The sequence below is a fragment of the Priapulus caudatus genome, unplaced genomic scaffold (genome assembly GCF_000485595.1).
Source record: "Priapulus caudatus unplaced genomic scaffold, Priapulus_caudatus-5.0.1 Scaffold197, whole genome shotgun sequence".
Taxonomy (NCBI): Eukaryota; Metazoa; Priapulida; class Priapulimorpha; order Priapulimorphida; family Priapulidae; genus Priapulus; species Priapulus caudatus.
This window is the reverse complement of record NW_014577258.1, coordinates 158,619-184,692: the sequence shown is the minus strand read 5'-3', so window position 1 is coordinate 184,692 and position 26,074 is coordinate 158,619. Positions and strand designations below refer to the sequence as shown.

The window sequence follows — 26,074 nt, the reverse complement described above, 5'->3', positions numbered from 1 at the left end:
CATGCATGCATACATACATACATACATACATACATACATACATACATACCTACATACATACATACATACATACATACATACATACATACATACATACATACATACATGCATACATACATACAACATTCAGCAATTTATAGTAAGATAACTGTATTTGTTTGAGCGTTCCTGTGTTATATAAATTCGAATATATTTGTGTGTTCCTGTGTTTGTATGAATGTTCCTGTATTTGGTCGAATATTGCTGTGAGCTGGTTCTATAATGGCCTTTTGTTACATTACAGAAGTTTCCCTAGGATTTCTGTTGAATAGGGTAATAAGTTTTTTCCTTTTTATTGGCGCAGGGTTATCGATGACATTGTAAGCTGAAGACAAGTACGAAGATCAGTGTGTAATTTGCAAAAGTACATTGTAGGTTTCTCTTGAATTACAAAAGGTGCTTGGTCAAATTAAGTTTTATGATCGAATGAATTGATAACTAGTATGGATTGTGCTAGATATTGATGTACGCTAGTTTACACTATTCGTATTCGTCTGAAAACCTACAATTAACTGAAAAAGGTTCACTCTTTTTAGTCTTGCCCATTATATCTTAAATAATTTTTAGAATAATTTGTTTCCCGACGTTTTTAATGGTAGGCTGTTTTATGCTGAAATTTTTTTAGGATGTGCGTTTAAAAAAAAACGTGTATAAGTTAGTAGGTTTTGTGAATGAACATCGCCCATCGAATAGTTTTAGCAATAATGGAAAGCAGTGATGTCGACAATCAAATTGAAATGTATGAAAGTGTGTGTAAAAGTAAAGCTTTGCAGAAAAGCACAGCAGTATGATGAAACACAACAACAACAAATACAACAACAGCAATGTATGATGTAGGATGATGACGCCGATGACGACACCAACAATGATAACAGCAACGGCGACGACAACAACGACAACAACAATAATAATGTCAATGACAATAACAACAACCAAAACGAAACCAACAACAACAGCACCACCACCAACTACAAAAACAACAACAACAACAACAACAACAACAACAACAACAACAAACGAACTGCACGTGAGTGTCCTCATTGTAACTTTCCGCTTCCTTAACATCCTTTTCGCGAACGAATCTCGTGCGCCTTTCCACTTGTCACTTTTCTGTCTTCATTTGCCAAGACTAGGTGACCTCCCCGGCTCCTCATCATCTCCTCCCCCTGTTCGTTGTTGCTAGGTTGATCGGCCAAGCTAGAACGATTGAGCTTTTTCACAAGTGCGCATAAAATCGTCGACTTTGAGGCACTTATTGCCACTATTATATGCCAAGTATTATCTTTTAGAACCACAGCTATTGCAATAGTGATCATGATTAGATAGAACTGCATGGCAATTTTGCCGGGCGGGTGATAGATCGACTATCGGTATTCCTACTCGAGATGTGTTTACGTTTGTTATAGAATAATCACGCGCGCGTGAATGCTCGCGCGATTATTCGACGCCTGAAGGCTTCTCTCTGTGTTTGTCTTTGTTCTTCGAGAACTGATTGTAAAATGGCTTCTTCGCAGCGATGAGCATCTCGGTTAGTTTATCTGTGTAACATCTGTGTAACCATTACCTGTGTGTACTTTACCTGATGTCCGGTCTCTCTGTCTGTTTATCGTGTGTACGTATGGTCTGTAGCTAATGTCTCTCTGTCTGTTTACTGCTTGTATCTGTGAAGTAATTAATGACTGTTGTCACTTGTAGTCTATGACTAATGATTGCTGACAACGTCTCTGTACCGGCGTGCGTATCTGTGGTCTATGCGTAATCTCTGACTAGCGTTGACTAATGTTATCTCTGTCTGTTAGATCAGTACATATCTGCTGGTAATTACACAAAATTGTGCTCCACATCTAGTTACAACTAATATAATCTAATATAGATCAGATACAGATCCAGATCCAGATCCAGATCAGTACATATCTACCGGTAATTACGCAAAACCGTGCTGCAGATCTAGTATGTATCTACACCCCTATGTCGTTTCCCCTGCAATCTAAAGCGATGCGCTGTGCTTCCGTCCGTCCGGCAGACGTGTCTTTAAAGTGATACTACACCCTAGAATTTTAGGGTATATTCTGATAATAAGTGCATAAGTAATAGCATATACCTACGAATTTCTATAATCATGCATTCACATTAGTCATAAAACAACAGTGAGTTTCGAAGTCTTTAATTTTGGCCGTTGACATGACACCCCGCGATTGTGCTGCCACCCTGAAAAAGCACTTTCCGATTTATTTTGCACGTTGCAGACGTTATTTCGCTAGTGGTGGCGCCACCGTCGTTGTAAGCAACGATACAGCTGTTAGTTTTAAAACATTTTTTTAAATATTTCTAATGAATATTGAACAATGAGATTTTTTATGTAGCATAATTTAAACCTATTTAAACTAAAATGTGCAAGGAACCCTAGGGTCATGTATCTCTTTAAAACTGCTACTGCTAGGAACCACTAAGAAAAGACTTCACTTGCAGCTATTCACTAAAATTTATAGTAAAAGTTGTCAGTAGCCTCAGTTGTCAACTGCTCTGAACCTTCGTGCTCAGTGGAGCACCGTTTTAGTGTCTATTTCTAAGAACAATCTCAAACTTTGGTGCTTCATGCGATAAGCTGGGCCCTAAAATTTGATCTGGCCCCTAGTATTTTTACTTTACGCTTTACGCTATCATGTATCTCTATAACTTTAACCGTGCTCCAGATCTAGTGCGTATCTACACCCCTATGTCATTTTCCCTGTGATCTTAAGCTTCTGTTTGGCTGACGTGTCTCTAACGTTGATGTCGTGAAAATGTTCCTCAAGGCGATTAACCAGAACTAGTAGTGACGCCACTGTCGTAAGCAACAATACAGCCATTAGTTTTAAAACGTTTTTTTTAAACATGTAAATAATTATGTAGCGTCATTTAAACCCCGAAAATTTATTTTAACTGAAAATGTGCAAGGAACCTACTAGGGCCATGTATCCCTTTAACTTTGATGTTGCGAAACTACGCCCCTATGTCACCCCTGCGATCTAAAGCGATGCCCAGTGTATCCTTCCGTCTTGACGCTGACGTGTCTCTAACGTTAATGTCACTTAGATGTTCCTCGAGGCGATGAATCAGAAGCTGGGCAAGCACGATCACTACACGTCGCGACAGCTCGCCACCGGCGACAAGACGCTGCAGTTCGGCCGTGATTTCCGCATCCGCCACTACGCCGGCGACGTCAACTACTCCGCCGACGGCTTCATTGACAAGAACAAGGACACGCTGTTCCAGGACTTCAAGAGGATGCTGTACAATAGGTACCGCATGGCTTCTCACTTGTCTTTGTGTCACTCTCTCTTTCTCTCTCTCTCTCTTTCTCTCTCTCTCTCTTTGACAGCATAGCTCTCGTTAGTGGGTGGTGCGCCCGTATGTCCATCGTATGTGGTACAATATATCCGGTGGTGTGTGTATACTGGATGGTTTCCAGAGTCCAAGTGTGTGTTCTGTGTTGCGTGTCTGTGTAATCGGGGATGGGGACGGGGAGGGCATTAAAATAGCTTATGTGTGGGACGTAGAAACAAGTTATCTTGCGTTGCACATTCAAACAGCATATGTGTAAGACATACTTAGAAACAAGTTATTTGGTGTTGCACATTAAAAAAGCTTGTGGGACATGGAAACAAGTTATCTTCCGTAGAACATTGAAACAGATTATATGTGGGACCTAGAAACAAATTGGCTTGCATAGCACGTTAAAACGGCCTGTGTGTACAGAACATACAGAAAACAGATGGCTTGTTCGGCGACTTCAACGTATGCTTTTTCAAAGAGAATTCCGTGTGTGGAATTCCTAGAAACAAGTTAGTTTGCGTAGCGCATGCGTCATCACGTGTAGTACGCGTTGTAAGCATCTGCAAAGCTGGGTTGATGTTGTTGTTTCGAGTCGTGGTTGATCGCTTCAGACCCAGGGGAGGCAGTAGCTATCATATCGCTGACACGGATCTAACAACCAGAGCTGCTAGCTCGTAGAAGTGGTTACTCATGCAGGAGACGGAACAACGGACGTGTTTTCCGAGCGTTGAAACACGTTCTAGTTGAGCAGCGCTGCTTTTTACCTATTCTGCTAAGCTTTTTTTTTATTGCTCGCTGGTTTTTTTTACCGCTGCGCTAGATTGATTCAGGGATTGAGTGAGTGCGCTTCTACGCTTTATTTCGCAGTTAGCGACATATCTCACCTGTGCACTTTTATTAATCTTTCAATTTATTGTTCAGTCGTTGCGATATTGATGTGCTGCGCTTTTGATCATGTTATGTAAAAATGCACAATATAAATAAATAAAATAGTAAATAATCATAATCATAAAAAGCTCTGCCAAAGTGCATCTTTCATGCGAAGTGCTGGTATAAGAACATGCTCTCGATACCCTTACATCCTGAGAGTAATATCATTAGATATCAGAGATTTTTTTTTCAAACTGGCAGTGGCAGGTTGAGGGTGTGAGCCTGTGAGGGGTGGGTGGTGCTGTATGATTTGTCACCGATTAGGACTCGTGAAAGAATGAACAGCAGGTCTGTCACCTGTCACCAGGTGACCCGTACGGCCATGATATAGGACAAATGGCCAGTAGGCATGTGATATAGCACAAATGACCAGTGGGAATGTGATATAGAACAAATGACCAGTGGGCAAGTGATAATATAGCACAAATGACCAGTGGGCATGTGATATAGCACAAATGACCAGTAGGTACTCTGATATAGCACAAATGACAGTAGTAGGTAGTTGGCCTGTAATTTAGCCATAGTAGGGCTGTGATATCAGCAGGAGTTTATAATATAGACTATATCTATATTATACACTCCTGATATCATGCAAATGACCAGTAAGTCCATGATGACGATGTCTACAAGTGGAAGTGTGTGTTTTATGAGGCATGGTTGAGCAGTGATAGACCTACAGAGCTAGTCATCGTATATATATATATGTATAGTCATGGGTTAATAACGACAAATTTGTCATTATTGCAATTATTACAATTACATTATTACAATTAATATTGTCATTATTAACCCCTGATATGGCGTATACACTTCGTACCTTGGGAAGGTCGCGTTCGATCTTCTGGTTTAGATTCAGGCTGTCCACGCACAGTCCAGGCAACTCATTGCCGCCTGGTATCATCCATCCGGCGCACATGAGTCCCTTGTCACACGGATCGCCTTTCTCGGTGCCACAGGGGACGTTACTCTTTAAAAAATGAATTTTATTATGTAATTTACACACGAAGAATTTGTGTTCTTTTTTCTGGGTCACCTTTCTCGGTGCCACAGCAGGAGGAGTTACTCTTTAAAAAATGAATTGTGTATCTTATCATGCAATTTACACACTGAGAATTTGTACGGTTCGCCATATTTTTGCCCGAAAAGGTTTTGTGACTGGAAAAGTGGCAAAAACCAACGTTTACGTAAAATATATATCCGTTGAATTTTTTTTGCAATCAAACAGTTTTTAGCTGAATTGCACCAAATTAGGCGCCGATTAATTACCAGGTGTTGCCTTCTCCACTTGTTTCTGCTGTGTTTTTGCTCACCATGTACGAATGTTGACGATTGCAATGTTAATCATAGCTATCCCTAATCTCTGATACATGTGTGGAAAAGGCAGTAGCTGAGGGCAGCTGATGTTCATGCACTGTATGCCATGATTCTTACAGGGCAGTTATTATTATTGAGTATGCACTCTCTTAATTTCGCTCTAGGAATCGGCCATCGGCTATTGTTTGCATTATTAACACCCTAGATCCATCCATTGCTTTGGGAAAGTGCTAGTGCACTCATTGCAATTACTCGTAAAAGACAGTCGCTATTTCGTTATTAAAAATTTACAGACATTTTCCCCAAGAAATAACCGTTGTCTAGCAGTAGCGATAGCAGTCTCGTGACCTCAAAGTGGCGAATTTGAGGAAAGCAACACAAGTTGAACTCTGGAGCATTTTTACATTATGATAACTATTATACGTTGTCTAGCACTATCAGTCTCCCGAGATTGCCGTACTTTACGATGAAAATCTGCTTACTGTGGCAACGGCTGCGCATTCATTGATGACCATGAAGCTCATACTGCAAGAGAGACGAAATTGGTCATCACTCATTTAATTAAAATAATCTAATTAACACTCACATGACAAATCAAATGAGAATTATAACTTCGTAGTGCAGACCGTAATGTAATGTGTAGATAACCAAAATTTCTTGCATCAACACGACTAGGCAGAAAACAGTGATTATGGTTCAAGTTTGCTTACGTCGCAAATTCTAATGCTGCACACCCAAGCCTCTACTCCGATATTGGTTATTGGGACGTTGATGAGGGGGATCGCGTATTGAGTCGTTATTTATCACATTTCTCAGTTAAATGTGCACAGGCCTATTTATTTCTAATAGCAGTATTATTCCTAACCTGCTTCACTATCACAACACTTGATTGTTTAAACCGAGATCCGTTATTAAAACAAACAAAAAACAGCGATCGTAAATTCATGTCACGAATTGGCCAACTCATATAAGTTCTTGCACTCCTATTATCAAATAGTTTTGTTTCAATGCTGTTTACTTTACGTGTTATAGTAACACGATTGCGTAATGGCCCTTATAAGTTGGCCAACACATTTAGTAATTAATGCAGTAGAAGTACTGAAGTAGTGGCTGGCTATGGTAACACTAACAACCCAGTTTTACATGTAATGCATGGTTTGCAAACATATAAGTAAAACAAAACTTCACATGTAATTTTCATGCAGCCATCTAATATTAAAATTTGGTGCCTTTTTCGCTGTATTTCTACTTGCATACGTTGCACGAAACAAGCCTTTGACACGTAGTTTATGAGGAGTGATGTAATATATTATGTCTATATTATGTCACTCCTGGTTTCATTAGACCATATGGATATATGCGTACCCAATCATGTTTAATGTGTTATGCACGAATGAATGTCAATCATAAATTGTTTAATAGCAGTGGGATGATTCTAACCCGAGACGGATCGTTTCATCTCTCGTGGGTAAATATCATTCCACCATTTTATCTATACGGTTACACGTATAAGCAATTAATTGAAGTTATATTGATTTATATTGTTTACTGTAATTGTTACCAGCCCGGCAAGTATTAAGAATGTACCTAATATGCCCCAGATATCTTCACATCACAAAACGCTACAGATTAGTCCAAAAGGAGGCTAATTTCGTTGTGTGTATGTTAGTTCTATAGAAATTCCCGACATAGTGCCAAAAACGCATATTCCTGATCACCCCTCGAAATGGGGTTGAAAAAGTCCCACCTGTGCAGCAATATTAAACACACCACTTTGCGATCACCGTATAATGAAAGTACGATCATGACCGTACGAATATCCACACAGTCCGTGCGCAAACCTCTCATAAGAATATATATATATATTATATATATAAACTAATTAATATATATAATAATGTAACTATCATTTGTTTTAATTCACTCCTGATGATACAACGTCGTTATAAGTCCATTAAGTCATAATTATTAGCAGTGATTGACTTACCATATAGCGACAAGGCGAGATGCGCGGTTAACGTACATGTTTACGAATTAACACTCACTGCTTTTGCGCCGGCAGCCGAAGTCACACTGAAGCAGACGAACGAAAACGGATCTCTGTTCCATCTGTGACCAAGTAAATGTACGAGTGTGTGGTGGAGGCGGGGCAGTAATCAACTTAGCTGCGGCGAGGCTGTGATTGGCTAGTTAGAGGGTGTCGTGTGTGTGGCATTAGCCGTTCGTGAGTGAATCTAGTTGGTCTTACTAGTATCGCGCGACTGAAATTTCTCCACTGCTAGGCGGCACAGGTACGCACGTGCCTCTCATTAACATATATACTGAGGACACACGTGTAGACTTGGTCTTGTGCTCAACAAGGAACTCGGGGTTTGAAATTGAAATTTTTTTCTCCAGGCAGAAACATGATAAGACCGTCTCGCTCTCTCTCTCTTTGCCTCACTCAACAACTGAAGCTAATCCTTACTATAAAGAGGCTAATCTTGTGTGTGTGTGTTTGTTTGACATCGCTTTTCTCCGTGATTTTTCACTGAATTGCGGTACAATTTCATTATTGCACTGCATTGCGTCCAGATTGTCACTGGGGGGGTTTGTTTGTGGTATTTTCGTCGCATTTTTGTATTAAGTTAAAAATGCGAAAAAATGCTATTCGTCAATAGATGGCGGTACGTACAGATTAACATCACGTATGTGGGAATTATGGCGTAGTCGGTAGGAGCTCGGCTTCATAACCCGTGATTCCGGGTTCGAATCTCAGCTGGGGGAAAACAATTTCCCTTTACTTTTTGACTCTTTAGTATGTACTTCTGCCACTTCAGCGGTAATTTCAAAGTTTTAAAAATAAATTTTACTACATTCATTAAAAAAAGTTAAAAAGTTAAAAATTAAAAAATATTACTTTACAATTTTTTTTACTGTTATTATTATTTACTGCTATTATTATTATTTACTATTATTATTATTTATTATTGTTTTCATGTCATTTATCTTTATATTATTTATATTATTTTTTATTGTTTGGGATTGGATGGCATAGGATGGCATGGCATGCCATGCGATGGATGGAAGGAGGGATGGCTGGCTGGCTGGATGGATGGATGGATGGATGCATGCATGCATGGATGGATGGATAGATACATAGATAGATAGATAGATAGATTTTGGGGTATTTTCCTTTCAACCAAGTGGTCATCAACTGAGCACTTTTTCCCCCTGCTCACTTATAGCATTGCGCTCTTTGTTTCTTCCCAAAATGTTTTTTTGTTTCTGTTTTCTTTTCAGTTGCATTAAATATTTCACTTCAACTGTGTCACTTACATGAAGTTTATATTTTAAGGCACGATTTGGTGGTTGTACGGGTATTCAAGTCTGCTAGTTTGATAAGATTAGTTTGTTGCTCGTGGATACGGGAGGCTGAAACGTGCTTGTGTGGTGTCCGCGTGATGATGGCTGGGTGTGTGTGTGTGTGTGTGTGTGCGTGCGTGCGTGCGTGCGTGCGTGTTAAGTCGAGCGTGATTAGTACAATTTACTATTATTACTGGTGATTCAGCCTATATGGTGATGTTGATGTGGTAAGACGGAGCGGAGCGTACACTATGCTTTCTCAGCTATTTCTGCACAATATTCTGTACATCGACGAAAACAAAACCCATGAGGAAGTGACGTGCGAGCACGGTCACTGCATGTTGCATCGTTATCTGTGGAGAAACCCTCGATTAATATACATTCCCCTTTTGTTCTGGTTCATGTGCAGGTTTTTTTTATTATTATTTTAGCATACTACAAATTAATTTGTCTGTCAACTATGATTCTCGTGTAGTATAAAAATGGCTATGCGTTTCTCTGGTGTTAGAACCGACCGGTAAAAGATTGGTCAGGTTACAGGGATACTAAGCTCTAACAGATAGATTTTGGAGGGGTTACATTGGTCATTGATGATTATTGATCACTATGCAGCTGGTTTGCTGCTAATATGCTACCAAACAGCCAATGCCAGATACGACAAAACAATTATTAAGCATTCTTGCAATTTTATTTTATGCCTTAAAATGTATTCTGTAGTCTAACACAGAATTTACTCCATAAAAATTGTGGAAATCATAAATTTGGTACAAGCACATGCTTTAGTTTCACCTAAAAGCCGTACAACAATCGATCCACAAAGATATAGCAATCTTTTCTCAGAGCATATGCTCTTCCCTGGCAGGTCGCGCGTTCTAATTCCGCAAGTAACCCTATTGGGTGGCTGCTCTTATTATTGATTATTGACCAAATAATTGATTATTCCACCGGTGCTGCTGCTACACTCTACAGAAAAGCCGCTAGGCTGGCTTAAACTTAAACGTTAACGTTAAGGTTGGCTTAAACGTTAGGCTGGCTACAGTGTTAAAGAGCTTGCCAGCCTTGGGTGAGTAGTGGGCAACCACCAGCGCACAGGCACTTGCAACGTTTCACTCATAAAATGATGGTCAATAAACACGAAATGTACTTACTACCAAAGTCTTTACGCTCTTCTGCAACTACGCAACAAACGCACAAGTACACCGCACGCACGCCGCTGTGCACGAACAATAAAAATACAGAGTTTGTGCACAAACAGAAATACATCCTGTTTGTGAAAGGTGGCGTACGTGCGGTATACTTGTGTCTGGCAGAGGAGCATTTGAGCCGCATTTACAGGAAGTTATCGGTAATGATAAGCGAAAGAGAGTAGAGAAACATTAAGACTTTGGTAGTGCCATATTTACTCCTGTATAAGTCGAACTTTTTTGTACACAACTTCAATAAAAAAAAATAAGGGGTGCGATTTATACACGGGGCTAAGAAATCTTGTTAATGTACAAATGTTTTTACCAACTTTTCAAAGGCAAAATATGGAGTGTGACTTTTACACGAATGCATCTTATACGCGAGTAAATACGATATATACATTTCGTGTTTATTTACAGTGTTTCCTCCGCTTCATAGCGAGGTACGTGACCCCCTCCCCCCCTCTCTCCTCCTCCTCCTCTCCCTCCCTCCTCCCTCCGCGCCTACCGCATAGAGTACGGCTGCTTCATAGAGAGGTACGTGACCCCCTCCCCCTCCCCCCGCGCCTACCGCATGGTGCGTGGTTCTTCTTATTTGTGGCGGTTCTCTCTTGGTTTAGATTACTTCATCGCGCCTTGCGAGCGTATTCGTGCGTTTCTACATTACTTTATCGAAAGGTTGTGTGAGCGCGTGCGTGTTGTCGTGCGTGTGTGTGCGTGCATATACGTGTGTGCGTGCGTTTGTGCATGTGTGTGCACATACGGCGTGTGTCCATGCGTCTCTTTACATACGCTAGAGGGTGATAATGGTGATCATGTGTCAATGCGAGAAATCCTTACTATAAAGAGGCTATTCCTGTGTGTGTGTGTTTGTTTGACATCGCTTTTCTCCGTGATTTTTCACTGAATCGCGGTACAATTTCATTCTTGCACAGTTAAATTGCATCCAGATTGTCACTGGGTGGGGTTTGTTTGTGGTATTTTCGTCGCATTTTTGTATTAAGTTAAAAATTCGAAAAAATGCTATTCGTCAATAGATGGCGGTGCGTACAGATTAACATCACGTACGTGGGAATTATGGCGCGTCTCTTGACCGCCGCCGTAGCGAAGTCGGTAGGAGTTCGGTTTCATAACCCTCTCATCTCAGCTCGAATCTCAGCTGGGGGAAAAAAATTCCCTTTACTTTTTGACTCTTTAGTATGTACTTCTGCCACTTCAGCGTTAATTTCAAAATTTAAAAAATAAATTTTACTACATTTATTTTAAAAAAATAAAAAGTTAAAAATTGGGAAAAATTACTTTTACTAAAAAACATTTTTACTATTAAAGGCATAATAGGCCCATTGATTATGCAATTTTAACAAATGCTAGAGTAACTGGCACCTTGTGTAGTTAATAAGTACATTACCTTATAGCCAAACGCGTATTAGTTTGTCCAATATCACTGCTGGTTACTAAGAAATGTCTCATGGAAGCTGGTTTACCACCATCTGTTTCACTTGATGAGTAGATTAGAATATAATTTTAAATATAGCTACACATTATTTCCCAAATCTGCGCAAATGAACCCCCTAACCTCCGCGTCAACACGTTCTAGAAAGAACATCCGCGATGAACGACTGGCCATAATTTTCGACAGAAATTGCCTGTAACTTTGGTGTGTTTACTTTGGTTAATTAGGAATTTTCTTGGCAGCAAGTATTTGCTGCAAACATGGAGAGCAGGCAGAAAACTGACCCTTGTAGGCAACAAAACTGCATAATATTATTAGAATTAGACAAATAGACAAATAAATCTGGAGCATTATCCAACTTTCTTTTCGTTCGATTACGATAAGCGTTCATTTTAATTCTGCTCTTTGACGTTGCTCCATGCAGTGACCAATGAATGAAGCGGGACTTGCAACCACAATAGGTTGAGGTTCACTCTTGTGTAAAAAAACGATGAAAACCCATGGAAAAACTCTTGTTCATTGCCTTCGTAATTGCAAAAATAGAGAAGATGGATAAATAGGCCACGCCTCTAAAGTTAACTGCCACGTGAGAAGAACAATCATTAATTTTGAATCAACTCATCATTCTCCAATGCAATACAACCCGACACAGATATATAATATGAGATATTTCTTCTACGTGTTAACATAATTCCAATAATGTCAAGTTTCAGCTAATCTCGAACAAGCATCTACACGGCTGGAATACGTGCATACTATAGTGAAACACTAGATATAAGTATTATACGTAACCACCCAGCCACAGCCACCACGCTCGGCCAGTAACAGTTGCTGGTACCACCAGTACTCATGACAAACTGTCACCGTCCCTGCAGCAAATCATGCAAACCCTCATCTAGCTGTTGAGCCCTCATGTTTTCACATCTCTATTATTGCAGATATAAACCTCATTTAGTTTGTCAGTAGTCACTCGAATGAGACGGAGGTTACATATGAAGTCAAAATGTGACCACGTGCATGGCATGTAAACGGGGTCATATATTCCTTCAGCTGGTACCTGTATTTTCCACTGTTCATCATCACGTCAGGCTATTTACTCTTAACCCATACCTGTCAGCAGCAAGAGGCAGATAGACTAATATTGACCTTTCATTTTGTAGAATGACATAATATTCTTCCAGGCACTGTACAACCTAAACACTTGTTATTGTAGTCGCAGTATTAATACAGTAATACAACGCATTACGAAACCAATGCGTTCCAGAAAAAAACGTTCATATAAATGTGAATCACGTTGTCCCATTGGCTTCCATTATGTAATTGGAGCCGCATTTCTATGAAAGGGGTTTCGGTGAAAAGAAGTAGGCAATCCACCAATTTCCTCAAATGCTAAAATAATAATGAATGCAAGTAAATATCGGCAAATATATATTGGCAATTTGAAGATGTTATGCAGAAAAGGGAGTTCAGAATAAGAATTAATTTCTTGTAATATCTGTACTACACTGGACGCAGGGCACTGTGTGTAAATACACAATTATGAGTGCAAGGAAACATCAAACATATGTATTCGTGATTTAATAATGTAACGCAGGAAAGGAGTTATGGGTAGAAAAACCCCATTTATTTAGATTATGGACCACCATTAGATATTTGCACCAGCAGGGGCACCCAACGCTGCTCGGGGAAACCCACTTACGAACAACTTTCAGAGCAAATTCTGCCACAGATATTTACTTAATTCTAAGGATAGAGTCGTAACAGAGAAACAAAATATGAAGGGGTAAACAATATTCTGACAAAAACAGTTGGAACGATTCTATATGATTCTGTGCAGTGAAAGCTTCTGGATATACAGCATTATTATGAAATTGCAACAAGTTATTATGAATATGCCTCTCTGGCTGTGCAAGCCTCGTCTCGCCTTTTAAATACACAATTGGTGACATCTGTCACGTGTCTCTCTTATCATTGGGATTCGCTTTACATCAAAATAATACATGAAAATTCTCATTAGTATTTGAAATAACTGCGTGTTAAGTATTGTGCATCCAATTGGTATGTGAAGAGTTGACAATTCGACTAACAACCAGCAGCATCTAGTGAGTGCACAATAGAAATGACAAAAGGAATACGCTGGTAGACTCTTAATTATTGTACAATAATGAAACACGCTAGATAGATTAATGAACTAAACTAAATACATAGGCCAATAAACTAAACGCGTCAGTATAGCACGATATCAGATCAGCGTATATAAACACACAGTTTCCGACTTGGAATTCTTGCTTCTTCTAGCTTCTAATGCAGTATACAGTATATTACTGCAGTATGCAATATATTAACTTCTTTCTTCTTTTTGCTTCCAATGCATTATACAGTATATTAAATACTCCACTGCTGCACAAGATGATTTCGCAGTACACCTGAATGAAATTCGTCTTTCGTTTGTTGCCGCTGTTCAGGTACAAGATGCAGGGCATGTTAGCCAGGAAAAAAATCAGGGAGTCTCACCATCTTGACAATACTGGCACGGAAATAAAAATATTGTTTTGTTGGAAGAAGGATATAATTTTATTTTCATGCAGGGGTAAAATTGTGCAGTACACCTGTGCACAATACGGTGCACGACTCCCCAGTGGAGCAAAATTCTCCATGCTCCTCTTCCTCCTCCCCATCTGTTTCCCTTCCCCCTCCCCTCCCCCTCTTCCTCTGGTTCACATATTTCTAGGAGTATTTCTAGGTCTTCTGATATGGTTTCTGTGTGCGAATACACGCATGTCTGCCCCTGATCGTCTGTTCATGGGACCGGCCAACACGTAAGATTGTCCAGGTTTCGCGTGGGTTCTGCCAAAAAAAAAACGCGAAAAATAATGTAATTTTACAATGCCATTTCCCATCTCTGGCAAGTCTACAAATCCTCTACAATTGGCTGCTTGTGTTCGGTACTAGGAAGCTGTTGTGAGATTGAGCGCGCGGCTATGTTAAAACCGATGATCGGAGTCGGTAAAACTCGCTCGCTGACGTAATGCTGCTTGCTTGCCCCCTTGCTGTAGATGAGAGACTTGACGTGAAACAATGCGAAACCCTGGAGGAGGTTCTACGGCGGGTGCAGTTCCGCATGTTCGACCTAGAGGGCGCTGGACTCACCGACGACGTAAGTAGAGTAGATGTGTGTGCATGCGTGTGTGTGTGTGTGTGTGCGTGCGTGCGTGCGTGCGTGCGTGCGTGCGTGCGTGCGTGTGTGTGTGTGTGCGTATGTGCGTGCTTGCATGCGTGCATGCGGATGTGTGCGTGTGTGTGCGACGGTGATGCTGTTGTTTTACGTTTATTTTAATTATATTTATTACTTTGTTATTTTTGTTAATAATGTTAAATGTTAATTGTTCTAAGTAGTTTAAGTATGTAAGTTTTATTAGTTTACGAATTTATTTTCATTTTGTAATATATGCATAGATGGCGCATTCACTCGCTCACTCAGACATTCACTCACTCATGCTCACACACCAAAGTTGAACAGTTTCTTAGCTAAACCTCGCTCTTTCATGCACAGTTGACAGACATCTCTACTATATAATCTAATTATTATTGAGTTCGTAACGGGCTATCTATGTATGGTAAATCTATGTACACTGTATCTAATTATGTATTTCCCATAGGCGCGTAAAGCGCGCAAGTCGAATTTGGATGCAATTTTTCACAGGGCCATCTTCACTATACTCCGGCGTGTTCGTAGCTGTAAAAAACCTTGTCAAACGAGCAAACTCCCGAATAATCCGTGAAAAACCCTCATTCGCAATCTTCACACGTAATGTCAGCACACAGCCCATTATGACTATTGATTTTCTTGCCCTCACCTCATTGATATCATCAGCTGCCTGTGGTATTGTGAACCGAAACCGAATTCGAAACTAAAACAGAGCATAACCATCGGCCAGTCAAGCACTACTCCACTATCAGTTCAAGCAGTTTACGCCGTTCAGATGCTCGATTGAGAATCATTGTACCATTCAAAGCTAGCACTTTTCTTATTCATACAAAAATCCTTATTTTCAATGTGCATGTTGCGCAAGCAAGTTCACTAAGCACATATAATCCAGGCGACACAGATCCCACTCGTGGCCTGTCTCTTATCTATACTAATATATTGAATTTCTCTTTATTCGCGTCGATCTCACATGGATAGCTGACCTACGTGGGGGAGACTTAACAGTTGGATACGCACTTGAATCTCTTCAATATTTGCACCAGAGAATAACACGAAAATCATTGTTTATCAAGAGGCTTTAAACGACAAGTCCAACCCAGTGTACATGTTCATTATATAAAAATAAGTTTTTGTGCATGTTTACCTCCATATAGTGCTCAGAGGGTCTGTGTCCCCCCCCCCGGGATATGCGGGAAACTACCTCGCGTTACCTGGTGGTATACCGAAACGTACCTATCACTATCATATACTCAGGACCGTACCTCGCCTAACATCACTAACTGATTTTAGTGTAGTCGCCTTACGCCTACTCCCCTAACCCAACGATCCCCTAACCCGTAACCAGATCAAATAGCACCAGGCTACGTTCCGGAGTATACCTGGGGCACATAGACCCTATGAGCCATTACTATTAATATTATGTCTCAGAGGGTTCTAAGTTGGTTGTGCTGCACAGATAATTCATAATCGTAACAGTTTTTTCCCATGCTTATTATCTTATATTTAGACCGATTGGCTAAATATGATATTAGGGCTGCAATGTCATTGTCGTATGTTGACCCAATGTTCCTACTGCTGTCCTATATATTAGAAAAAATAGTATTATTAATTGGAGTAGACACGATTTACCAGCGCAGCGCTGTTACCCGCAGCTATAAGATATATATATACATAATATAGTCGTCCACTCTGCCCCGCAACCATTTGTGTGCGTGTTGCGGTGCGTGCGTGCGTGCGTGCCCCGTAGCCGTGCGTTCGTGCCGTGCACGTGGTGCGTGCGGCGCTAGCGTGTGTGGTATTTTGTAGATGGTACCCTATATATCAGCGCATCAGTTGTTTGATTATTCTCTAGGCAATAGCGGTATGTGTTTGCACGGAATGTTTGCACGAGGGGCTGTCTACAGGGCTATTTGCTGGCCAGCAGAAACTAACCATGCAGCCAATGATGGGTGCTGTGAAGCCACGGCTCACCATCACCATCACCATGAATGACGATAGATCCCCACCATCATCAGCTTCCATTCAGTGCTGGAAATAAATATTTACTCGGTAGCCTTTCGGAGGAGTGATGGCATTTTAAATGGACGTGTGTGTGCGCGCGCGCGCGTGTGTGTTGTTGTGTCTGATCTGTGTGTAGTTGTTTGTGTGGTTGTGCTGGGTTTTTTCGTTTAGTCTTAGTGCGTGTGGGTGTGGGCTTGTTGGTCCGTTCCGTAAATTGCTGTGTGCGCGGCTGTGGCTTTCTTCTGCGTGTTGCTTGTGATGTGTGTGTGGTGTGATGTGTGTGGTGTGTGCGCGCTGTGTGCGGGTGGTGTGTGGGTGAGGGCGCTGTTGTGTGGTATGTTTGTAGAACGCAGTGGCTTTGGTGCGAAGAGAACGTTTAGTCTACGCTGCGAATCTCTACTCCGATGACAACATTATGTGCTGCTTGTTTTTTGGGGGGTTTTCTTCAAACGCAAACGTGAATGCAGCGCGCCATTTCTAAAAAGATAGGTGAGAATAAGCAGTGCACTTTAGTAGCCCAGATAGTTGTCATGCTATCACACCCCCAGCTATTACATCCAGCCGGCTTAATCAGAGATAAAACATTCATGAGTAGTATATTGAGATAATTTTCCTAGTTATAGCCCACTAAATGCAGATTAATTTAATGCATCGGGCGGCGGCCTATAGTGCACAGCATATGCTGACATTGTAGGTTTTCCGTTTACTGCGCTGTTTGTGTTTACTTTGTGAATGAATATGAGAATGCTAGAATGAGATGCTATACCATACAATGTGCGTGCGTCAGTGCGTGTGCGTGTTTGCGTGCTTGCGTGCATGTGCGCGCGCGTGTATGTGTTTGTGCGTGAACCGGTGCAGTTTTGTACGTGCAATGGGGTGCAGTTGCGTGAATGTTGTGTGAGCGTGCGTGCGGCGGTGCGTGCGTGCCGTAGCGTTCGGCCGTGTGGGTGGTGTGTACATGCGTTCTGTGGGAGCATTAATTTTTCCTCTTCAGAGTTAACAATATTCATCAAATGAATCAATTGTATTCGTTCCATTCCCATCTCAGACAAGAACTATATTCTCCTCCATGTAAAAGGTATTTCGATCTCTCCGCTTTGTGGCATTGCCATTGAGTTGCATGGTCAGGTTAGCCTCATTACAGCGTTTCTTGTAGATACAGACGATTCTAATTGTTGGAGGCGATAATGAATATGATAATGCCTAGCCATCAATCAATTATATATATATATAATATATATATATATATATATATATATATATATATATCAAGAGTCCATAATAGAAATTTTCTATTATGGAATCTTGATATATATATAGCAAGATAGAGAGAGAGAGCGAGAGAGAGAGAGAGAGAGAGAGAGAGAGAGAGAGCTAGCGATTGAGGGGTACCATGAGAGAGAAAGGAATAGAAATAGTTAATAAAATAGAAGTAGAAAATGATAAGGGGAAAGAAAGTCCAACTCATTGTAAAAAAATCGCTGTCGAGTGAGAAAAATTGTTTAGACTAATGTCATTGCTGAGGACGGGCTCTTGTGTTACGGATACCTTCTACCTACGTGTATGTACGTGACATGAGACGGAAATGGAACATGTATCAATAAACGCTGTCAGACGTGTAACCGGTGCGTCTTATCTATCGTGACAACGTTCGCTCATAGGTTTACAGTCAAGCATACGACATTATTAGTTATTACCTGTATGTCACGTTCTCTGTGACGCTCCCTTGCCCACTGAGTTGTAAGGGGTCGTGTCTCGCATGTGTGGTTGTGTGCACTGATATCTAAAGATAACAGTTTAAATAACATTGAAACACTACAATCACAGTACACACTGTGTTCACGCGGTGCAATCTGATAAAAATTTATTTTTATAAGGTCGGATGTTTGTACTGTCTAGTACATATACTGCCTTGTGTGTGTGTATATATATATACATATATATATATATATATATATATATATATATATATTATATGGATCACATGCGAAATAACGAAAACAACAACAACAACAACAACAGCAGCAGTAGCAGCAGTGTTTCTGACGTACCTCACAGCCCTATTCGTATGTTTGTTTCAGGGCGTGGCAACTGTATTTGACATGCTAGAGTTCTACGAATCGGCGACCAAGCTCAACCTGTCTTTCAACAAGAACATTGGGCCTCGGGGCTGGCAAGCGTGCGCACGCATGATCAAGAGGGTAAGGCTCCATCGACACGCCGCGACGTCGACCCACTCCCCTCCTCCTCACTCACTCGTTTGAGACACGCGTCTCGCTCACCGGAGACAGAAGCATGTTGTGGGTTCGTAACACGTGTTGCAGCACGTCTGGAAATCCGAGAATTATTTATTTCAATTTTCTGAGTCTGGAAAGTCCTAGAAAATTCGTTGTTTTTTTACACTTGGTCCTAGAAAGGTATTGAAATTGCGCAGCTGTCTATTCTGGTGCATGAAATATTCATTGCGCAGCAAAGGTTTGTTTGCTAATCGTTGCTTGGGAGATAACAAGGTGCAGGGATCCTTCATAGGCTAAAATCCCTCGCGGCCCATACAAAATGAACTTTGTACTTCATCTGAATATCTCCTAAATATTTCTCGGGGAGAGAAAGGTTTCACCCCTCAGACGTACGAACCGTGGTTGAGTGACCACCCACCTATGGGAGTTTACAGAAAGTCTTGCTCAACACGAACGCACTCGGAGAGTTTACCGGCGGGAGCGGTGACGTCATGGGTGGCTTGTGTAACGGTGTAATGCCGCGGGGGGGGATGACATCCCCGTGTCACGCGGTCTCATCGGTCCATTAGCTGCTCGACTTGTGCCTCACAGCGGTTCCCTCGCTGGATTGGTGGTGGACGGAGGGGGTCGTGCGTGTGTGCGTGTGTGTATGCAGGTGCATGGGTGCATGCGTGTATGTAAATGTGTGTGCGTGCGTGCGCGCGTGCGTGCGTGCGTGCGTGCGTGAGTGTATGTACATGTGTGTGTGTGTGTGCGCATGTACATGCTTGCGCTTGCGTGCATGTGTGCGTGCGTGAACATGAACATGATTGCGTGCATTCATGCATGCGTGCGTGCTGCGTATGTGTGGTTTATATAATCATGATAATTAATGTTAGTTAGTAATTAAGCAGCGATGCTGAAGCCACCTACTAACGACAATGACAGCTGTCCTCGCAGCATTCAGCCACGAACAAGAGTGAAGATGTACAGTTGCTGCTATACGCTATATGCTTCCCGAGGCTGGTCAGCATCCCACACCGCCACGCGAAACCCCGTAGCTACAGCTTCAAATAATGTCACGTAGCTACAGCATCAATTAATGTCGCGTAGCTACAGCTTCAAATAATGTCACGTAGCTACAGCTTCAAATAATGTCACGTAGCTACAGCATCAATTAATGTCGCGTAGCTACAGCTTCAAATAATGTCACGTAGCTACAGCATCAATTAATGTCGCGTAGCTACGGTATCAATTATTGTCACGTAGCTACAGCATCAATTAATGTCACGTAGCTACAGCATAAATTAATGTCGCGTAGCTAACTTCAAATAATGCACGTTAGTCTACAGCTTCAACTATGTCACGTAAGCTAAAGAAAGCATAATTAAAGTCGCGGAGCTACATCGCCTTCAAATAATCGTCCGATCCAGCTACAGCTTAACATAATGTCACGCGATGTCTAACAGCTTTCAATTATAGGTGTCACGTATAGCTAAAGCTTCAACACTACATCTCCACCGCTAGCTACAGCTGTCCATTAATGTCACGTAGCTACAGCTTCAATATAATTAACTAGTTACAGCTGCAATAATTCACTGTGCTACAGCTTAAATAAATCACATGTAAGCTACAGCTTCAATAATGTACGTAGCTACAAGCTTTCAATAATGTCGCTTAGGACTAACTTGCAAAATAATTGCACGTAAGCAACATCATCATTTAATTTCGCGTAGGCTACAGCCTTCAAATAAGTCCGTAGTGACAGCATCAATGATGTCGCGTAGCTACATTCAAAATAATGCACGGTAGCGCTTACGGATCATTAGGTACGCGATGCGAGCTACGGTATCAATTATTGTCACGTAGCTACAGCATCATATAATGTCCACTAGCTACGCAACAATTTAATGTCGAGTAGCTAAGGCTCAAATAAGTCAGTAGTACGGAAGTCAATTAATCGTCAAGTAGCAAAGCTTCAATTAATCTCACGTGTGCTAACGCATCAATTAATGTCAGCGTGACTAAGGTTATCAATTAATGTACGTAGCTAAGCTTCAATTAATGTCACGATAGCTACGCATAAATTAATTCTGCGTAGTTCTACATGCTTCAATGAATTGTCAGCGGTACTAGGCATCAATTAAATGTCAATCTTATTCTCACGTACAGATTATAATATGTCACTAGCTACAGCTCCAAGAAATTCACCTAGTCTACGTGCTCAATTAATGTCAAGTATTGCACAGCATACATTAAGCACATATGCATCAATAATGTCACGTAGCTTACAGACATCAATAACGTCCTAACGCTATGCATAATACCCACACAATCACCAGAAAACTAATGTCAAGTAGTACAGATAATTAATTGTCACGTAGCTACGGCATAATTAATGTCACGTAGTCTACAGCTCAATTAATGTCCGTAACTAAAAGTTCAATAATTCAATCGTAGCTACGGCATCAATTATCAGTTCCTAATGTACGTCTCCAGTGCATCAATTCATGTTATGGTTTCTACTAGAAACGTTGCCTGCGTCACGTAGACGTAGTGTTTCATTTTACACCCACGGCACCTATACTCATCTGTCTGTGTGTGTGCGGAGAGGGAGGGAGAGTTGTGCGAGGCTGTGTGTGGGAGGCGGAAGTTGTGCGGGGGTGTGTGGCTGTGTGGGAGGAGTAATTGTAATCGGCAGCCGTGTAGCAGCTTGGCCAGCTGTGACATTACCCGCTACTGCGATTTTCTGATTTGCGTGGGTGCGTGGGGCTCACTGCTCTACATTTAAGTTGCGGGGGAGAGGAAGAGGACTTGCCTCCCTGAAGAGGGGCATTGAATGCGGTGGGGTGGTGGGAGGAGAGGGGATGTTATCCATTTGAATCCCAGCTCTGTGTTAGAGCTCACTGCAAACATTCTAGAACATTACTAGCATATAGTCATTCTCATTGCCCGACGATTTCCCTGCACCTCGTCTTAGTGCCAGAACTGAGAAAGGGCCTCTTGGCTCCCCATCTGTTTCTGACAGCAGCAGCAGCAGCAGTAGTAGCAGCAGCAGCGGCGGCAGTGGGGGCAATAGTAGCAGCAGCAGCAGCAGCTCACCAGCAGCAGCGAGCAGCAGCAGCAGCAAGCAGCAAGATTAGTAAGTAGTAATATACGCAGAGCAGCAGCACAGCAGCAGCAGCAGCAGTAGATAGCATGTAGTAGCAGTAGAGTAGCAGTAGGCAGTAAGCAGTAGCTAGTAGCAGTAGCAGTAGGCAGTGGCAGTAGCAGTAGCAGTAGCAGTAGCAGTAGCGTATGCAAGTGGCATAGGCAGTAGCAGCAGCAGCAGCAGCAGTAGCAGTAGCAGTAGCAGCAGCAGCAGCAGTAGCAGCAGTAACCCCCTCTCCGGGGCGTGAGTGCACGCGCGCGTCTTGGCTGGATCACGCGAGCACGCAGGATTAGCACTGCGACGTAAGCCGCCCGAGCCGATTTCCCTGCCTGCTAATTCACTTGTCGCGCGCAGTCGGCCGCGTTAGACCCACGTACATCTCAGAGCACTAAGGTGGGCGTAAGTGTGGCGTGGTGAAGGGTGGCGTGGCGGCGACGGCGGCAGATGCTGAGGCAGCTGTGGCTATAGTAGCATACAAGGCGAACCTAATCTCCTGCCGCCCAAACACGTTACATTTTTATTCAACCCGTTCGCCGGAAGTGGCGGGCAGGCAGCGATGACCTATCGGCAGTTTTATGGGACCTCCTAAAAGACAGTGCATGGCGACGAAGTGTCACAAAGTCGACAATTTCTCGCATACGTGTGAAAACCACGTACAAACCTCGTGAGTTTGATCGACCTAGACATAACATCGCAGAGGTCGCGTGGTCATTATCTCGCCCAGTATGATAGGTCGATTGGCGAGATCTAGTGGATATCAGCCCCCAAGTCCTCCTTTTTTCTTCATCTGCATTTTGCGATGTGAGGAGAGAGAGGGTTCAGTGTTGTGTTGCCGCGCGCATGCTTCAGAGATGCAGGGTTCTATGCACCATGTACACGGGCGGCGTTTTCTCATCCATTAGCGATAAGTTGATTTCGTTCGGAAAATTTCTCTATGAGGCCGTAATTATAGGTCACTGCACGAGTAAAATTTTAGTGATGTATGCTGTACGCGCTCATCGTCGTTATCGTCGTCGTCGTCATCGTTGTTATCGTCGTCGTCGTCGTCGTCGTCGTCATCGTCGTCGTTGTCATCGTTGTTATCGTCGTCGTCATTGCTATCATAGTTATTGTCGTGATGTTCGTCATTAGCATTACATGTTTATCATCATTATCGTCATCATCATCATCATCATCGTCGGTATCCCTGTATTGCTGATTTTTCATGCAGGGAATCGATCACAAAAAATCTATTGATCCATTGCGAGCGAGTCATTGAGTTGGAATTTGCGCCGGGCCTTGCTTTCATTGAACTTCGGCGCGTGGTTATTTCTCTGAGTGTGCGTGATGCGCGGTAACGTGATGTGTAGCAGCAACCCATTAACTGTCCAGCGGGGGCGTAAAAAGCTCTCGAATGGGAGAGCTCGATGTTCTCATTTTTGCTCCGTTAATTTGTTTTCGTTGTAACACGATGTTTGTGTCGTGCGAACGCCATATTTGTGTCTCACAGACGCCATGTTTGTGTCGTGCAGACGCCATGTTTGTCTCTTACGGACGCCATGTTTGTGTCTTGCAGACGCCGTGTTTGGAGTACCTGGACTGTCGCAACACGACGTTGAATGATCAGAGCCTGCCGCTGCTCGGCCGTGCGCTGCGCGTCAACAACGGCCTTGTGACGCTGCACATGGAGGCGTGTGCTCTCTCTGGCCGCCCTCTCATGATCCTTGGTGAGTCATCACGGCTTCGTGCAGGAGTTAAGCTGTGTTAGAATGAGGATGAGTTAGAAATAAAGGGGAAGAAAAGTGTAGTATTGCTAAGGTTTATTACAACTGAAACGAAAGTGTGATGAGTTAGAAATACATAGGAGCGAAAAATGTAGTATTGCTGAGGACTATTACAACTGAAATGAAAGTAAGCTATGTTAGTCCGTAAATGTATTAGAAATAAAACAAAAGTAAGATATGTTAGAACTAAGATGTATTAGAATCACAGAAAACGTAAATTGTGTTAGAACAAAAACGAAAGTAAGGTATGTTAGAACTAATACGAATGTATGCTGGATTAGAAGTAAAGCCAGATAAGTGTGTATTCAAACTAAAACGAACAGAAGATATAGTAGAACCTAGATATATTGCAAATATTTGGGACGTATTCAGCCGTCATTTCTAGAGGTCACTCTATTTGTGAAGGTTCTTCATTCCACACGTACGCACCGAATAACGTTGCATTAGCAGCGACAGCGAAGATGTAATGTTTGCTCCTTGTCTTCTTCACGATTCCACACATTTTCCCCAGTAACATGAGAACTGTTTTCAAACACTGTCATCTTATCTGTCTCCTAATACCCTAGCAACATGAGCGCTATGCATCAAATACAATCATCTTATCAACCTTCTAATATTCCTCAATATATAGTCGCCGAAATTTCAACATTTCTCATCGAGTCATCCGATTATAAGTTTTCTGTTTTATGTGATTCTTTTTTGGGGAGGGGGATTTTCAAAAACGTCTGTTCATTTTACCGCGGAAAGGATTTACCGCATTATTAGTTATAGTCTTACTATTAGTTATTAGTTTAGCTAGTCGTTTATGTAGCATTTCACGATGCAATATTTACCCACCACGAATCCATTACAAGGACATCATAAGCTAAATAATGGAAAATGGATCACGTCGTCATTGCTTTTGTGTGTTTCCATGGCAACGTTTTAACTAGATGATAGATGCTCATTGGTGTGTAAGCAGTTGATAACCGGCTTTACTGTCGTGTGAGAGATAACTTAATTGAGGTTGCACTTAACTTGATGCGATATTCCCGTAAACTGGGCGTGCAAATATGTCGTTGTCGACGCGTTAGCGTGTGTACCATGCAGCGCTTCGTCTCTCGGGTATTTTTCACGATTTGCACTGCGAATTCACGTGCAGCTCATGCAGTGTCCGTAATGGAACTTTGAAACCTATCCGCGGGTGGTGCTGTAGTGAGTACAGTATTAACATCAGAAAGTCCTACCCTAGAAAAGACGAGTTCGTCAGATTAGACGCAAGTGATAATTTGCTGGGGGATTTAGAACTGAAAACGAATGAGATTTAAAATGAGTTTGCATTAGATGATTACAATTTACATATGACCTATATATATCGCGTTTTTCTATGCACTCCATCCGTTATGGTCTCAAACAAAGAGCCGTGTTTGAATTGGCGTGTTCTGACCTCTCTTCTGATAAAAGGTTGAATAAGTATAGACTGCAGGTTTGTTTCATGTAGGAAAGCCCGTGAGTTGTTGCGCGTGCAGTTTCTGTAAATCAAGGGGGCCATATTCAATACAACGGGCTCGCCGTATAATTAAACATCGCCTTCCTCCCCCGCTAGGCTTGTGTCATGATGAGACGGATGCAATATAGTAGCTGATCATGATTGCATCCACTCCCCCGGCCCTTGTTGGCGTTTTTCATCATCATTTCGCTGCCGTGCATTTAGCCCAGCGGGGGAAGAGGGATTGTAAAATACATCATGGGGCGTAGTTGGCTTCACCGCAGTTACTGATTTGTGTCGTGCATTGTACGTTAGCTGACTATTATCAGGAGTTAATAATGTTTCATTAATGTTTCATGTTTAATTTGTCATTATTAACTCCTGCTATTATCATTCTCTGTATGATCTGTACTATCGTCTGTACTACTACTATCTACTGTACTATCATCTACTCCATCATCAACTACTGTCATCTGTACGTTAGCTAAATATTATCACTCACTACGTTATCGAACTATTATTACTACTACTATAACTTATAATAACTATATAACTTACTATAACTACGTTACTTAGCTTAATATTATTACTACGTTAAACATATTTATTCTCTCTCTCTCTCTCTCTCTCTCTCTCTCTCTCTCTCTCTCTCTCTCTCTCTCTCTCTCTCTCTCTCTCTCTCTCTCT

The 26,074-nt window shown here is 41.8% G+C and overlaps 3 protein-coding genes across 3 annotated transcripts in view; 2 read left to right on the top strand and 1 right to left on the bottom strand.

Moving 5' to 3' along the window:
* LOC106807121 (unconventional myosin-Id-like) overlaps positions 1-3,700 on the top strand; it is a gene marked incomplete in the record, with an annotated part of 22,393 nt that extends 18,693 nt beyond the window's left edge. The window contains 2 exon segments of the mRNA XM_014809382.1: positions 3,115-3,320; positions 3,667-3,700. Of these exon segments, the coding sequence (XP_014664868.1) occupies positions 3,115-3,320; positions 3,667-3,700 (240 nt within the window).
* Positions 3,701-3,888: 188 nt separating this feature from the next.
* Positions 3,889-7,691, bottom strand: LOC106807120. Its single transcript, XM_014809381.1, has 4 exons — positions 7,586-7,691; positions 6,081-6,123; positions 5,102-5,251; positions 3,889-4,005 (listed from the first exon to the last, which is right to left on the bottom strand). Exons 1-4 carry the CDS (start codon positions 7,621-7,623, stop codon positions 3,889-3,891), a joined length of 348 nt encoding a protein of 115 aa, XP_014664867.1. The 5' UTR covers positions 7,624-7,691.
* A 6,917-nt stretch (positions 7,692-14,608) lies between these two features.
* Positions 14,609-26,074, top strand: part of LOC106807119 (protein phosphatase 1 regulatory subunit 37-like) — a gene marked incomplete in the record, with an annotated part of 21,024 nt that continues 9,558 nt past the window's right edge. The window contains 3 exon segments of the mRNA XM_014809380.1: positions 14,609-14,737; positions 18,871-18,990; positions 23,712-23,862. Coding sequence (XP_014664866.1) covers positions 14,609-14,737; positions 18,871-18,990; positions 23,712-23,862 — 400 coding nt within the window.

Coding starts and splice junctions, on each gene's coding strand:
- LOC106807120 (XM_014809381.1), bottom strand. CDS start 7,623: ATGTACGTTAACCGCGCATCTCGCCTTGTCGCTATATG. Junction 6,124..7,585: donor TCTCGCCTTGTCGCTATATG/GTAAGTCAATCA, acceptor TCTCTCTTGCAG/TATGAGCTTCATGGTCATCA. Junction 5,252..6,080: donor AATGCGCAGCCGTTGCCACA/GTAAGCAGATTT, acceptor CATTTTTTAAAG/AGTAACGTCCCCTGTGGCAC.